A 16668-nucleotide genomic window follows, 5' to 3' on the forward strand; every position below is an offset into this window, starting at 1 on the left:
TTTAAATTTGGACAAAATCAAATATAAACAGTAGAGTTTTAATAGAATAAATTTGTAAAATAAATATAGATGTAGAGTTTAAATTGAATAAATTTGTGCCAAAAATAAACTAAAATAGACTTTACACTTTAAATTTCAAATAGAATAAATAATAATCTGAACAACAGATTTTCAATTTGGACAGAATAATTTGAACCTTATAGTTAAATTAAAACAAAATAAACAAAATTTCAATAGAATAAAGGGTTTAGGGTTTAGTAGAATATATGTCTTGTGAAGTAACAATTTATAGTTAAAACAAATAATTTTAATCTAAAAGTTTCGTGCTTCCATAACAATACCTTAATACAAGACTAGGCTGGAATACTATTAATAGCACCAATAACTTGGTGCTATTAAGTTTTACACTATTAGATTAAAAAATGTGCGGTTAGGATGATTTGGGCCCTCTAGGGTTGAGTGGGTGGTTGGTTAAATAGTATAATCTAACGGATAAAAATAATCAAAGAGATTAATCTAACAGCAGAAAACTTGATAGCACCAAGTACTTGGTGCTATCGATAGCGTAGCGGCCGGACTCCTTAATACAATATGAATTAGATATTAAATTAGTAGAATATAATATTAAAACTTGGGGCACTGTTACCTGTATGCTTATATGGTGTACATTTTACACCATTCATGTAAAGGTGTTAAAAGTTAAAAAAAGGAAAAACTTTAAATACCATCCCTGTGGTTTCGCACTTTATCACTTTAGTACTTTAGTATTCTGTGATCTAAAATGTATCACTTCTATACCCTGTGATTTTATTTTTTTCCTTTTGATTATCCCCTCTACTAATTTTTTTTGTTAAATTAGTGACAAAGTTAAAACTAAGAGATACTAAAGTGAATATTAGATAAATTATAGATGAAGTATCTGAAGTTTTTTATATATAATTTAACGAAAAATTAACGGAGGGAGCGATGGAAAGAGAAAAATAAAATCGTAGAGTACTAAATTGATATACTTTAAATCACGAAATACTAAAATAAAAAAATAGAAAACTAGGTAGTATTTAAAGTTTATCCTTAAAAAAATATGCCGCATGTAAACTTAGTTTATAAAATTTTATGTAGCAAATTAAAGTTAATTAAAATACAGAAAAGAGGCAGCACGCATACAACAGATTGGAGTAGGAGTGGAGATTTTTTTATCAATCGGCTGAGCCGTTCAAATTAGAGATGTCAACGGGTCGGATTCAAGATGGATTTTCAAAAGTCCAAATCCGAACCCGACTCCGAACTCGAAACCCGAATCCAAACATGACAAATTTTAAAATCTATATCTAAATCTGAATCCGACCAAAACTTCGAAACCCAAACCTAATAATCCAAACTCGAAACAATTATTTCTATTTTCAATATTTCAAAATATATTACATTAAATCTAAATTTTTAAAATACAAATTCAAATATAATATTAAATTTTTATATACATATTATATATAATGTAAAATAAATTCAGACTCGGATCGGATCGGATACGGTCAAAATTCATATCTGAATTCATAACCGTCTGGTTTCTTTTTTTTTTTGACATCCATATTCGAAACTATATCCGTTTACCATCGAATAAATCTATTCCGTTCTAATTCAGATTCGGATAAAATTTTGAATATCCGTACCTACTGACATCGCCGGTTCAGATCCTTCGAAGCAATAACATAAAAGATTTGGTTTCTTTCTGGTTCGGATCCTCCGAAGCAATAACATAAAAGATTTGGTTTCTTTCTCTAATTTAAGAAGGCATAATGTGTAACGTGGTACTTTCGCCTCTTCATATTATGAGATACATCTTTTTCGCTTCTCTCTCTCTATGTAGACGTAAATATTTATCGAACCATGTAAAATCCGAATTTCTTCTTTTTGCTTTTATTTCTGTTATTGTTTGATTTTCTATTTTTCATGCATCTTTGTTGTTATTGTTTGATTTTCTATTTTTCATGCATTTTTGTTGATAGCGCATGGTAACGCATTACGGACAGTTCATCCAGCTCCCAACATTCTTTACTTGTCTTATCAATTATTTTTAAAATAAAAATAAAAATCTATGTAAGCATACAAATTCGCACGTGCAAGTAAAAGCAGAATATTGGGTACCTACTACTGACAGACCGCAAAATCTTTCAATTCCTAAATAAAAATGGGACAGAATGACTACAGATTTTGAAACTGACTCGCCAAGATCCCAGGATGGACATGATGCGATCTCGTGATAGTGGACAGATTTAGTATCTAATCATCATTGCATGGTTGCTTCATCTTAGGTCCAAATTTAACTAGAACTAGGTAGCCTCTTCATGCTCTGATACCAAAATTGATAACTAAAACACTTATAAAAGAACTGAAAACAAATGAGAACAAGCTCATCCCCCATTGCTGCACCAGTAAATCACAAAATGAGTCCCCTAAACTAGAGTTTCAAATTTCACTTTGGTCTCACCACACTAACCAATATTAATCATAGAAATAAAAGATAATTTTGTCGCGCCCGCACCCGCAGAATCGACAGGTTTAGGAGTTGACTCTCTACATTGGATTTCCATCTTCCAGGAGTTAAAAAGCACCTTTAATGCAACAAATCAAAATTCGGGGACTAATGGTGGGATTCGTAGTCTTATTTAGAGAAGTCAGACAAATCGAACAGCTGGACCTTACCCCCAAAGACATGTATATGCACTCTTTGCGCAAATTATCGACTCGAGAGAAAGATAAGAGTTGAATAGAATAGAATAGAACTAAAGTGCAAACTCAGCACAAGAAAACAACAACTAATGGAGCGAAAAGCGACAATAAGCAGATCTATTAGAGTGAAAGATAGGCTTATACCTTGGAAGAAGGATGTCGCGCGAAGTTGCAAGCAGATTTATATTGCAAATAATTGACAGGCTGAAGGTAGAGCACATCCCCTGATATAGGCTGCACTCTGACAATGAATTAAACAACAAAAGTTAGATGATACGTAAAATATAGATCACTGATGCTGTATAAGCAATAACACATCAAATTTTTAAAACTTTGACGCATATTAGAATAATGGCTTGCAAGTTTAGATGGCTAGTGGGGAGCAAACAATTTTAATATGCAGTAAATGTGCCGATGATCATATACAAGGGATTCAATATGAGGGTCCATGGAGTGTAAGAAAAGCAGGGGAGAAAAAAAGTTACAGAACTTACCTGAACTACACTGCATGTTGATACGAGTACATGAAACTCTAGAGATTTTCATTTTACTACCTAAAATTCTAAATTTACAGAACTCCGCCAAGTTCTTTTGGAACTTAATCGTCTTTATGAAAGGAGTAAAACAAATATTCCATTAAGCAACCAAATATTCTGTTAGTTACAGCAATATTCCCTCAAAAATGTTAAAAATAGTAAATGCTGTCAAGTTCTGACAGAGAGAGATTACAAATCTATTGTAAGGTTAGGCAGTAAAATTAGAACTTCAATTACGTATTCCATAATGCATCAAGTTCTGTACGATTTTACATATTAAAGATCAAAAGATGACAGAGGTAAAATAAATGAACTGTACAACGAGACAAAGCGGTGATAACCAAAAAGAGATGCACTCCAGAGATAGCAAAAAACTAGACATCTGCATAGAATGAGTCTTTTCTCTTGCTTTAGAATCCTGTAAGAAACTATGCCATGTTTCCAAGATGGCAAGATAAGTCAGAAAATCTACAGCATGATATGAAATGCATATTAGAAATCATGCTACCAGAAAAGAAAAAGAAAGAAAGTTTATAAAAAAATGGCTAAATTACACTTTCGGTCCTCAAACAATGACACGATTGACACTCTGGTCCTCAAAACTTTAATTTATTGCAATTTCTAGCTAAAACTTTCTATTTGTTGCAATTAAGTCTCACAACCCAATTTAATTGACTGGATGCTAACATGTAGCTAATGTAGCAGTACGGTAGCATCTTAGTTATTATCACGTCATCAAAACTACAATACCGTGGCATCACTACAATATCAGCAATACATCAACTTTCAGTCAACGACATTTCAACATTGAGTAATCAAAATTGGAGTGTGGGACTTGATTACAACAATGCAGAAAATTTGACCCGGTTTGAGGACCAAAGTGTCACGGGCCTCATAGTTTGAAGACTAAAAGTGTAATTTAGCCAAAAAAAATATCTACCATAACGAATTATCAATCTGACTGCACTAGGAGACCATAATGCTTAATATTCAAGAATATTTACTTTGAAATTAATTAAAATGCACAGGATAATTACCATAATAGTTGGCAAATCCATAAGTAATGCGTCTAGACCCTACAAAGAGAGTTCCAAGAGTAAGGATGGACACAGCAAATATTCCTCATTTTACGATAAAAACCCTAAGGGATGGATCAGGATATTGCTTCTGTAATCTGTACACCAAAAAGCACCATAACTACATGGTGATTAGCTGCAACTCTATGACCTAAACGAAAATAACCACACTAACAGACTGGGTTCCACAGAACTACATAATGCAACACTTTCTAGAGAAAGTATGGAACCCTTCTTTTGATACAGTATTTTGATGAATGAAACATTACTGATCTGAATTCCTGAATCTTTGAGCGACAGAAGTTTAAAAATTATAAATACAGTAGTAAGTATGTAGGATTAGCTACTACTTTCCATATCTAAGCAGTCACAAGCAATAAGAGATAGGCCGAAAACTAAAATGAAACAAAAGCATGCAAAGAAACTTTAGATACAAATTGGAGACAGATTTGACAAGAGATTAGCATAAAAGGGCAGTCTAACACCTGAGCATTGCCTGTGATAGATTAAATAACACCAGATACCTTATATGTGAACTACTATTCGACCTCGAGCGCCTGTCAGCATGTTGCCGCTCAGCAGTGATGCTTCTGACGTCCAGAGAAAAAAAAAGTCCTGCTCACTTAAGAATGAAGCAACAGCAACGAGAACGAAAAAGTAAAGAATATAAGGAATGCTCGCAAATTACGAGCTACAGAATTTTTAAGTCCATAAAGATAAGGTATATACAGGCTAAGAAAGCAGAATACAGAAAACTCCCCTGTTATTTAGCTAATATAGACAAGGAAAAGAGAAATCGATTACTTTACAATCCCATGAATTAAAAGCAATTAGTCCTAAAAATAAACAACAGATTTCCAGCATAAGGCTAATAAATTATATTCCATAGACCACACCTTCCCGATGTGAAGGTGCTTCCCTAAGATATGGATTGCGAAACTCCGAAGACCGGCGACCATTATCCTGCAGAAATATAAGTTTAAAACAACATAGCGGAAAATAACGCAGATAGTGTGATCTTCTCCACAAAGTTTTATCCAGAAAACTAATACAAAGAAGGAAGGAAGGTCGAGAATCTCACGCCATCAGCCGAATTAAGGACAAGGAAGCAAATATTTCTCATTCCAAGAAAAAGCAAAACTAGAAATCCTGGTACACGATTTCCACATAACGGAAGCATGAAAGAAAACTCCAAAGGCAGATAATCTAAGGCCGCAAAAAAATGGTTCTAGGCGGTCACACAACACTTGTGCTGAGATATAGCGGGCCTTACGCTTTACTATGCAGATATCCGACTAATTACTATTAAATAAAGACAACATCCAAAGGTTAAGTTATACTCGGCATACTCATCATGTTTGCGTCGCATCCGCATCTTTACTCTTCTTCTTCTTCTTCTTCTCCTTTTTCTTCTCACTTCTCTCCGCCTCCTCATTATCAGCTCCCTCTTTGCTGCTCTTCTTCTTCTTCTTCTTCTTCTTCTCCTTCTCCTCCTCTGCATTATTCTCCTCGCCAACGGATCCGAGACCATTTCTATCTTTACTGCCCTTGTCCTTCTTTTCCTTCTCCGCTGCAGCGTCCTCTTCGGATAATCCAGCCTCCGCTTTCTCCTTGTCCTTCTTCTTCTTCTTTTTCTTCTTCTCGCTCTTCTCCTCGTCCGCCGCTTCGTCTGCGACCTCCTCTTTCACCTTCTTAGGCTTCTTCTGCTCGGTCCCAGCCTCCCCGACATTCCCGTCCTCAACTTCCTCGACCTTGACCTTCTTGGCCACCGCGGAAACTGGGGTGCTCTCGCCGGCGGCACTGTCCTCCAATTTTCGCTTCCGCCCCTCTCTCCCCTCGTCCTCGCCCTTATCTTTCTTCTTTTTCTTCTTCTCCTCCTTCGCGCCTTCCTTGTTGCCGTCCTCCTCCTGCTTCTTAACCGCGGGCTCCGGCGCCGCCGCGAGGGCGGCGACGAGCGCGTCCCCTCCGGTGGGCAGGGCCACGTTCCTCAACCACTCGGCCGGCGTCTTCTCATTTGGCTTGCCGTGCTTGTCGAGCAGGCCGTGCGCGATCAGCTTCTTCTTCGTCTGCGCCCGCGGCCCCAGCCCCCACTTTCGCGGGTAGGTGTCCCGGTCCATCACCACCCTCTTGATCCTCGCCACCGACCCGTGGTCGCACGTCGCCATCACTGCCGTGGTCATCTCCGCGATCCCGAGCGCGATGGCCTCCCCCTTGGTGGTGATCAGCACGACCTCCTCGCCGACCTCGATGTCGTTCTCGAACCGCAGCAGCCCCGGGATCATGAGCTTCGCCCCGTAGCAGATGGCGTTGACCGCGGAGTCCTTGACGACGATCCGCTTGTAGCTGGTGAGCAGGACCTCGAGCGGCATGACGACGCGGCGCAGGTACGCCTCGGAGCCGGCGTTGTCGCGCTCCCACTGCGCGTCGAGCACGTCGTGCATCGTGACCATGTTGTCGCCCTCGCCGAGGATCCCGGAGCGGACGCGGCGCAGCTCCTGCATGTGGGCGCCGACGCCGAGGACGAGGCCGAGGTGGACGCAGAGCGTGCGCACGTAGGTCCCGGCCTCGCAGGAGATCCAGAAGACGACGAGGTGGCGCGCGGGGTCGAACTCGAGCAGCTTGCTCTCGTAGATGGTGCGGATGCGGAGCTGGCGCTTGACGGCGGAGATGAGCGGCGGCCGCTGGAAGACGGCGCCGGTGAGGGTCTCGAGGGCGCGGGCGACGCGGGCGGCGGAGTCCGGCGGGGGGAGGTCGGCGTGGAGGCGGGCGACGCAGACGTACTCCTTGCCGGCGCCCTGCTGGGACTTGACGAGGCGGGTGGCGCGGTCGAGGCAGACGATGAGGTTGCCGGTGACCTTGGGGTCGAGGGTGCCGCTGTGGCCGGTCTTGTCGCGGCGGAGGATGCGCTTCGCCCACGCGACGACCTCGTGGGAGGAGGGGTTCGAGGGCTTGTCGAGGTTGATCACGCCGTAGCGGAGGTGCTCCTCGAGGGGCCGCTTCAGCGGGGAGTGGCCCGCCGAGGGGATCGGCGTGTAGTGCCCCGTGCGCACGTTCAGCCGGTCGTAGTGCTTCAGCAGCAGCGGCCACCTCGACGTGTCCGGCGCCGGCGTGAACGACTGCGGCTTAATCACGTACTCCTCCTTCTCCCCCTCCCCCTCCCCCTCCGGCGCCGGCGCCGCCGCGGCGAGGGTGGGATCGGGCTTCGTCTGCTTCTTCTTGTGCTTCTTCTTCTCGGATTCCCCCGCGGCGGCGGCGGCGGCGGGGGCGGGGGAGGAGGACATGGTTGGGGATTATAGGGTTAGGGTTTTGTGGCGGCGAGGGGGGGGAGAGGGAGAGAGAAAAGAGGGGTTTTAAGGAGCGAGGAGGGTTTAGTGTTTATGCGCGCACACACTGGGGAGGGATGGAGAAAGAGAAAGAGAGGGTTCGAGGATGGACCGCACGAATCTTAAAGATTGACGTGGGCAATAAATAGGTCGCGAGTCCCGACCCGCTCAGAAGTGTTGCGATTCGACCAGATCACGGTCCGGTTCGGACTCGAACTCAGGCTCAGGCTCAGCTCAGGGTCGAGCTTCCTCTTATGCTAACTAATTTTTTTTACTTTAAAAAGTTCATAATAAAATAATTTTGAAAAGTTAAAATTATTTTTTCATCGTCGGTTGTTGTTTTTTTTTTTTGTTTATTTTATTTAAAATTTTTCTCCTTCACGGTTAATTTCGCTGTATATTTTAAAAAAGTATAGTTACAGGTGAAATGGTGAATTCAATTTGCGAGGAAGCTAAAAACTTTAAAAAAAAAAAAAAGACAAAAATATGTAAAAATATGCTTCTCCAATTTTCACCGCGATCACAGAAAATCTATAACAGTGGATTTATTGTGATTTATGCAACATGATATTACGTGTCAAAACAAACAATATAATTTTTTCATTGTACTTTTTTTTTATCGCCTCTCATAACACAATCTGCCTACATTTCAAAAGAAAATAGCCTTACAAGCAATTAAAAACTAAGGCCCTATTTGAAATTATAAGAAAGTTGCGTTATGTACTGTAAAAATATATCATACTTAATTTTAAATAAAGTCAACATAACGTCGTAAATATTTATTTATTATTTTAAATTTTATTCGAGTATCATATCTAATTATAAAATAAAATACTGATTCTCGGACCAAATTAAATTGATATAAATTTTCAAGTTTTAACTTTTTATAAGACTAGTTCTGCTACTAGAAAATAAAAACAACTAAATTAATTTTAAGCCGTTTGCATAAAAATAAAAAAAAATAAAAAAAATAAAAAAAAAATCTGACCAGTTTGATTAAAATTGGATTTGTTCACCGATTCGATGGTTAACCACCTATTCAAATAGCTTAAAGCGATTTTTTGAGTCAAACAGTTCAAAGTGATTCTTTGACTTATCTGATTCAAAAAATTAAACTGAACCACTTTATAAACTAGGCCATACGCGGACCGGTCGAACCGGCCATTTCTTAAATCACTGGTTCCAAAAAGGAAATAAAAAATAAATAAATAAAACAAACCAAACTAAATATATCTTTCATTCAACAGTAAGTTCAATATGCAACATACAACCTATTACTTCTTGTTATTATTTTCAATACATAACAACACTCCATCAAAGCTCTGTTAAACCTCATTATAATAACTATATCATCATCAACCACAACACTAGTGAAAATGTTTGGTCAAGTACAAACATTCCATGCAGTATCTTTTTAGGCTAAGTATACATATTCATAGCTAGCTAAGTAGGTCTTTTAAGCAGACTTAGCAAATCCAATTTTGTTGTTACCGAAGTCGAAGACGGTGTGATACGCGCCCATGAACACGTCTCCGAGTATCCTGCATAAATTCGCAGCGAAAAGAGGATATTAAAGTATTGTATTTCATCGACCAAAGGAGTTAAAAGGTCCTGTTTGGCTGCATGAATATCTTGTTTAGTATATCCCTCTAATTTACTCGAGAAATCTGAAGGAGCGTGATCAAGTGTTTAGAATGAATTATTATATTCAAACTTCAAGTCATTATTTTAGACAGATGAAATATACTGTCGTATGATATCATAGATAACAAGAGATTTGAAGAAACGAAAAATAATCTTTTTATTACATACAATTATACTAGAAAATTCTTATCCTGAATAAGTTATCATTGGATAGCTTATTCAGACATCCAAATAAGGCCAAAAAGTTAGATTTAAGCATACCAGAGAGGGCCACGTGGGGCAGGTACGTCGAACGCCATGAACCCACTAATGCACATAGATTGGCCCACTTCTTCAACTTTCAAAACATACTGAAAAGAGAAAGAGAGAGAGAATTTAACCGAATATTACTCATAGTAGATGTGACGATTCAGCTCACTAGCACTATAACCTGTTGGACTCAAACCACTCGCTCAAAATGCTTAAGCCCATTTATTAGTTTTAGTGTGCTCATCACTTATATAACCCTCATACTCTCCCACATTATCTGATGTGGGATTACTGGAGTGTCACAATAGCAGCAGAAGAACAGTAGCAAATAAATGAACACATTCAAAAACTTACTAAGAAAGAAACTAGAATTCTCAACTCGACATATTTGTGTTTATGAGATTGGTTTAGAGCATGTGGAGTTTAGTTTAGCAATCACTCGGATCTCACCAAATGGTTATCCCTCGGAAATCAACCAAGAGATCATTCCCTGTGCTGAAAAAGCATCCCGAGAATGCCGAGAACTCGAACTTATTCAATTGGAGCTCATTGATGTAGCGGAATATCAAAGTGCTTGTAAACAACTATTTAAGAGATCTATCGAACGATTAACTCGAGGCGAAGCAACAAAACAATTTGTTTTTATTTATTATTCATAAACCGATTGATAGATAACGAAAAGATAGTTACAAAGACACCCAAAATGTAGCAACAAATAGCCAACAAAAAGCTTGTGTCTCACCTGCTCTGGTGTAAGAGAGAAAGTTTTGTTTGCAATTGTGAACGCAATATTTGGCATGCTCGAAATCAGATCGCAGGCGACAGTCGCTTCCCCGTTCGGGCTCGGAAGCCGTTCGCAAAGCTGTAAACCATTTTCGGTAAATTGCTGTCATATATTTATATCATTTGCAAATTAAGATAAGAGCATGCTCAAGAAGCAAAGTAACCTCATTAGCGTAGGCGAGTATTTTTTCCTTAGTTTGGTTTTCTCTGAGCTGATTCTCTATCCATACAACAGCCATCTCACAAGCAGTACACAGGAGATTGTCGCCCACAGACGATCTTTCTTTCTTTTGCTTCTCAACCACAGATTCAATGCCGCTACTGCAAAGTTCAACGAACTATTCTCAACAATTTACTTTATCATGAATCGACACGAACACCAGCATTTTACAGAGGGGCTATATATGCAATTTCACGTATTTGCAGTGGTTTCTATATATAAAAATACTCATATATGAACATAACATCAAATTCCTGTATCCGAGATCAATTTATGATTAACTGACCCGACATTGCGAGCTCCGTCAAATACACAGAGACCAATCTTGCTGCACACCTTCTGCGGCGACGTCTGTTTGAGCATAAATTTATCAGGTCGAAGTAACCAAAGCCGCTTAAATTATTGGTCAATTATGTTGCTTTTATTATTACAACAAGGATAAGGAAATTGTAGCAAAGCGCGTACCTGCGCTATTAGTAGTTCGAGTATCAGTTCGCCATACTCTTTGACGACTTCTTTGCATTCCATACTTACAACTCCTTCGGCGCCGATGGCGTGGTTGATTTGAGTCACAATAGTCTAAAACCGACAGAAAAAAATATATATAATAGATCGAGTTTAATCAGCACTACAAGAACATGATAGTTAATTCCTTGTAAGATCATAAAATCTTAAATATCAAAGATCGCAGCATGCGACAAATCAGAAAGCAAAGATCGAATTCAGGTTGATCGGCCGTTGTTCTTTAGAATTGATACAATCAGGGGGTTTAAGGAACAAAGAGTCATATATCACTATCATAATAAACTCTGAAGTTGTACAACGCGGTCCAAAAGTGGTAATTATTATCAATTTTAGGAGTGTTAATTCAAAGAAGTAGTGCACATGCTCGCCACAAGCTCATACTTTGCCGTCAGAAGCAGATCTTAGTAAGGGAACATGAATGGAAGAATAAGTTGAACAATATTTGCTTGTTCCTACTCTTTTCACAAATGACACTATAAGCCTATTCACGCCGCCAAAAATAGTAGTAACATTCAATTGAAGGCACATACAGTTGGACCGGCGAGCAAGGAAGTTCCGGAATCTACAATAGCAGCGCAGCCTCCAGCACAGAAGCCTGAAATGTACAAGGACTTAGGAATGTTTAATCACAGGAGATGACAGTTAAAAGGCGCCTATTATTAGACAGAGATATAGAATTACCTGTTGAGTGTCCGTCAATTAGAAAATCTCCCATCTCAAACTGTAAAAAAGAAACAAAAAATTAATAAATCGACTGTTACACCCCAATAGTCCCACATCAGATAAGGGGGGAAGGGGCTTAAATATGACCAACACATTAGAACTAATAACTGAGTTTAAATATTTTGGACTGCTGGTTTGGACCCGATGAGTTATTAGTACTGACGGACTGAGTCATCACACGGCCAGTACAAATAGAAACTTCTGAAAATTCTCACTAATTGTTTGCATAAAGAGTTTCTTTTAATTAATTTACCTGCCAATATCCCTTCCGAGTGATCGGGACATAGGTATGGTCGCCTTTAAAGTGTTTACTATCAACACCTCCAAAGACAATCTCACCACCATTTTCGTCGTTTTCGTTTCTATTAAGCCAGAAAGAGAAGACCTTCTTGTCTATTAATTTTTGCTCCGCCATGCTATACCTGCAATCGAAAATACAAATATACTCGGCAAAACTAATAATTCCCAACTTTAATCCTCGAATGCTTGAAATTTGAACAATCACAAATGCCCAATTCGAAGGGCATTTACAAAAATTACAATTTACAAGCGCATTTGCAGGGGGCTTTTTCGATATTTACAATGTTATTTTGAACAATTTAGAGATTGCTGGAGATATATATATATATGTGACAATAATGTTTCCGCATAATATATCATGGAGTGAAATATTTCACATAAATTTGTACCAAAGAGGCGGAACGCTCCCAACTGAAATTTCTGGGAAGCCCAGTCCAAGAATGCCATCAAACTTCGCCACCAGAAAAGTGAGACTCGATTCTCGCGTCGTCTCAATAAAAACCTGGAGTATGAAAAGATACAATAACAGCAGCTCGCAAACTGCAGCATAAATTTGAAAGAATGGGGCTCACCTGATCTTTAATCAGAAGATCCCCAACTAGCACATGGTCTTGGCTGAAGAAGCCGGAGATCGTCCCGGAACCGTAAGTAATTTTACATGATTCTCCTGTAAAGCGGAAAAAGAAGCTAGAAATGTCAAAGTATTCGCTCTTCAGATACAGGACCGTTGCATAAACGTCATAATCATATGGTAAAAATGTCCGGAACGAATCTGAACTATGGACCATTTTGAATTCGGCTACCTAGCTTTTCAAAATTTGCCTTTCAATATGTTTGATTTGAGTCGGTTAGCAGTATTTTGAGTTCAAAATTTAAGCTAAATACTTACTTTAACGAATTTATAGCTGCGAGAATTACATGAAGTATACTGACTAAACCTGAAGTCAAAATGTCGTTGACTAACCCAAATCAAACAAAATGAAAAGTTGGGTAGTAAAATCAAAATGGTCTATAATTCAGATAAGTTCTGTACATTTTCACCTTCTAATATTAATAAATCAAAACAAAAGAAAAAATAGACGACTTCCAACCAAATAAGAACTTATTCTACTGGCGAAATTACTCGCGCCATCACAAAGAGATCGAGAGCTCGAATCGACAGTAACAAGATAATGGGAGGTTCATTGTTCTGGCTACACAGATCGAATCCATGAACAAGTCTGTCGCAAAATGCCATTATCTGATCAAGGATAGCAAGCAATGGAATACGACGCCTTACCGTTCTTCGTGTAAGAGCTTGATTTGCTAGCCTTGAACTTGTGGTGGAAAAGGCAAGCAATCTGCGAAGTAGTTGCTCTCAAAGTTATATTTCTTTTCCATACGCATCCAAACGGAAGTGGTAAAAAGGAAGGTAAAAATGCAGAAACCCTTGAACTACAACACATTTTGGTATGAGGATGAAACTTCAAAAAATAAATTTTCATTTTCCTACCAAACCTTGCAGGTATTTTGATCTAAGAAGCTCTTCGTAAAACATTAAATTCTAGCCAAATTTGACGGAATTTTCTCGAATTCGAACAACAATTGTAAGCTTCGGCAGCGAAATGAAAGTATACAGATATCCATTTTAAAAGTGCGCTATAGTTCAGGTAAGATCTGTACGTTTTCGCGTAAAAATGGAACATGTTTTGTACTTTGAAAAGAGAACTTACTGAGAAATAGCACTTCGACGACGGTACCCACAAATTAGAACTCCCGGTGTCGAAAATAACGGTGAAATTCTGCGGCGGAGTGCCGATGCCGATTTCTCCAAAGTATTGAGCATCAAGATAGTTCTTAAGAGGCACAATGTCGACATCCGAACCACCAAAATCACTGCCGTATTTAATGCGATTTTGCTCTCTCCTCGCATATCTTGCCGCACTCAGGGTTTCGACATCCAAAGCTATCTTCTTCACATTGATTCTGAGGAGCCCATCAGAGGCGGCATCGAGAAGCAACGAGCACGACAAAGTCCACAAACATATACTGAACCAAAGAAGTTTCTGTTCCATCGTCGCAGAAGCGACTGCAGGAACGAAATGAATCGAATGAGAGGAAATTTAGATATGCAGAAGAACGAGAAAATGGCTTTAATGCTGAGAATTTAAATAAGAATTAGGAATCTACACACATATGATAATTAATTAGAATAATAATATAAAGGATAATAAAAATGATATTGGATAATACTATTCAAAAACATCATGTTATAATTCCTGTCTCTGTTAAATGCTTAGGTAGCAACTACCCCCTATCAATCAAGCAATAAAGGGTGTGTTTGTTTGATTTCCGAGAAAATTGTGATTTTTCACCAGAAAAGTTTTCCGCGGAAAACACCTTTTCCATAGTTTTTTTATTTTCTGGAAAAAAAATCCGGAAAACGAAAAGGAGACTTCTCCATGAAATCTGGAAACAAGAAAAATTTCGAGGAAAATTACTTTTCCATCCATAAAACTATTTGTTTCTGGTTTTTCTTTTTTTTTTTTTTTTTTGTATTTCCTGGGGAACCAAACACCACCCCCTAAGATAAATCGATAAATCACATGGCCCATGACAAATTACAAACAAAATATAGAATACAACCCACACAAAAAAAGACAAACACTTATATGAGTTAAAATGGAAAAGGAGATGATCATTTCTAACAAACCCCTTCAAAAGATACTCAAGAAGAATAACAAATAAGAGATTACTATCTATAAGTAAAAAGCATATATATAGTGGATGATTTGGGAACAACTTTGACTGCTAATAATCAAACAAACAGATTCAATTCCAGCAAGTAATAGCACCTACTTTGCAGACAAGTTATTACAAATTTAAAAAATATATATCCTAACAAGTGTGTGTGTGTGTGTGTGTATGTGTGTGTGTGAGAGAGAGAGAGAAAGAGAGAGAGAGAGAGATTACATATCCTAACAAGTGATCAAAAATAACATGTGGGCTCAACTCACACCTTACCTTAGAGAGAGAGAGAGAGAGAGACTATGTATGTAAACAAGTGATTATTAAGAGAGAATAAAAAGAAAAGAACATGTGGGTGTGGTTCCAAAATCCAAAGCAAGAGGATCAGCTCAAACCTTTTGGTTTACTGAGATACCAAGGAAGAGAGAGAGAGAGAGAGAGAGAGAGAGAGGTGGTGGGAAGTCAAAAGGGGATGATGGATGAGATAAAATTAAGCAATAAAGATAAATTAAAAAAGGGAAGAAATCAGTGGAAGGGCAAAGAAGGTTAGCTGCACCAGTCAGGCAATAAAGATGGGACCAGGGAAAGAGACAGCAGCTTCTGGAAATTCAACTGCAAATTTCTTATTTCTTATTTCTTATTTCTTATGATGATTTTGATGATGATTATGATGATATTTACTAGGGTAAATTGTACTTATTGTTATGTAACAATTTAATTTTCAAACTATAATTTATTATAATTTTTAATTTAAATGTTTTAAATTATTATAATTAAATTTTGATATTTTATTGATGCTATATTGATACAACATCGAAGTAATTATCCCGTTATTGATTACGGTACTATTATAGTAGTACTACATTACTGACATATTATTATTTAATAAATAATTTTTAAAAATTGAGTTAGATATTATAATAAATTAAAATTTGAAAATAAAAATGCCACGAGGTGAGAACGAAAAGTGCAATTTAGCTGTAAATATACGTATAATCCCTTTAAAGAATGGTGTTTTATTACTGAAAAATGTTACTTGTATATTCAAAAATTAAGTATAAATTTTATATCCAACTCACCAAGAATTTTAGACAATTCTTTTGGCAAGGCTAGTATTAAAGAGACTCGTGAAGTGTAATATTTACATTTATTTTTGTACATATCAAAAGTATGAGTAAAGCTGGTATACTTTTAGAAGCACGTAGCTCTCCGTGCTTTCAAGTTATTTTTAATATTGGGACTTTTAAATCAACAATCAGCTCCGTTAGACTTGATTTAGAATATTTAAAGTACTTACAAATAAATTTCATAATTTTTTTATATCATTTGCCTAGTGATCGAAAGAGGTCAAAATCAACGTCTGAAAATAAAAATGGTACAAAATATGATGATATGGCATTAAAATTTTGGAAAAACTTCAAAAACCCCCCCTGGTTTCGTTGTTTCTCACTTTAGTACCATGTGGTTTAAAGTGTATCAATTTGCCCCCCTGTGGTTTCGTTTTTATCTTTTCGGTAGTTTTTTCGTTAATATTTCATTAAATTATATACAAAAAACTTCAGATACCCATCTAGATTTATCAAATATTCACTTTAGTACCCTTTAATTTTAACTTTATTACTGATTTAAGAAAAAAAAATTAATGAAATTGACGAAAAAGAGAAAAAAGAAACAACAGGGGAGCAAATTGATACATTTTAAACCACAGGGCGGCAAAGTGAGAAACGACGAAACCACAGGGGGGGTTTTTGAAGTTTTTCCTAAAATTTTAGATCAAAAATATTGATCTTATTTTATATAGTATAAAATATTTTTTATTAAAATTTCACGTGATT

General features: G+C 37.8%; 2 protein-coding genes across 5 annotated transcripts; both read right to left on the reverse strand.

Moving 5' to 3' along the window:
* Window positions 5007-7752, reverse strand: LOC109723935 (H/ACA ribonucleoprotein complex subunit 4). The gene is made up of 2 exons (XM_020252454.1): window positions 5689-7752; window positions 5007-5302 (listed from the first exon to the last, which is right to left on the reverse strand). Exon 1 carries the CDS (start codon window positions 7618-7620, stop codon window positions 5692-5694), a length of 1929 nt encoding a protein of 642 aa, XP_020108043.1. The 5' UTR covers window positions 7621-7752; the 3' UTR covers window positions 5007-5302; window positions 5689-5691.
* On the reverse strand, window positions 8872-15377 carry LOC109723937 (aspartic proteinase-like). 4 transcript variants are annotated; one of them, XM_020252459.1, is made up of 14 exons: window positions 15229-15377; window positions 13819-14174; window positions 13386-13446; window positions 12679-12773; window positions 12496-12608; window positions 12060-12228; window positions 11765-11804; window positions 11614-11678; window positions 11024-11137; window positions 10845-10909; window positions 10503-10659; window positions 10298-10417; window positions 9568-9656; window positions 8872-9203 (listed from the first exon to the last, which is right to left on the reverse strand). In XM_020252459.1, the coding sequence occupies exons 2-14, from the start codon at window positions 14158-14160 to the stop codon at window positions 9119-9121; spliced, it is 1515 nt and encodes a 504-aa protein (XP_020108048.1). In that variant the 5' UTR covers window positions 14161-14174; window positions 15229-15377; the 3' UTR covers window positions 8872-9118. The 4 variants fall into 4 exon arrangements, with proteins under 4 accessions (XP_020108048.1, XP_020108049.1, XP_020108050.1 ...); XM_020252460.1 differs by having other exon boundaries at window positions 15110-15242; XM_020252461.1 differs by lacking the exon at window positions 15229-15377 and adding an exon at window positions 15059-15167.

This window comes from Ananas comosus, linkage group 18 (assembly GCF_001540865.1).
Source record: "Ananas comosus cultivar F153 linkage group 18, ASM154086v1, whole genome shotgun sequence".
Taxonomy (NCBI): Eukaryota; Viridiplantae; Streptophyta; class Magnoliopsida; order Poales; family Bromeliaceae; genus Ananas; species Ananas comosus.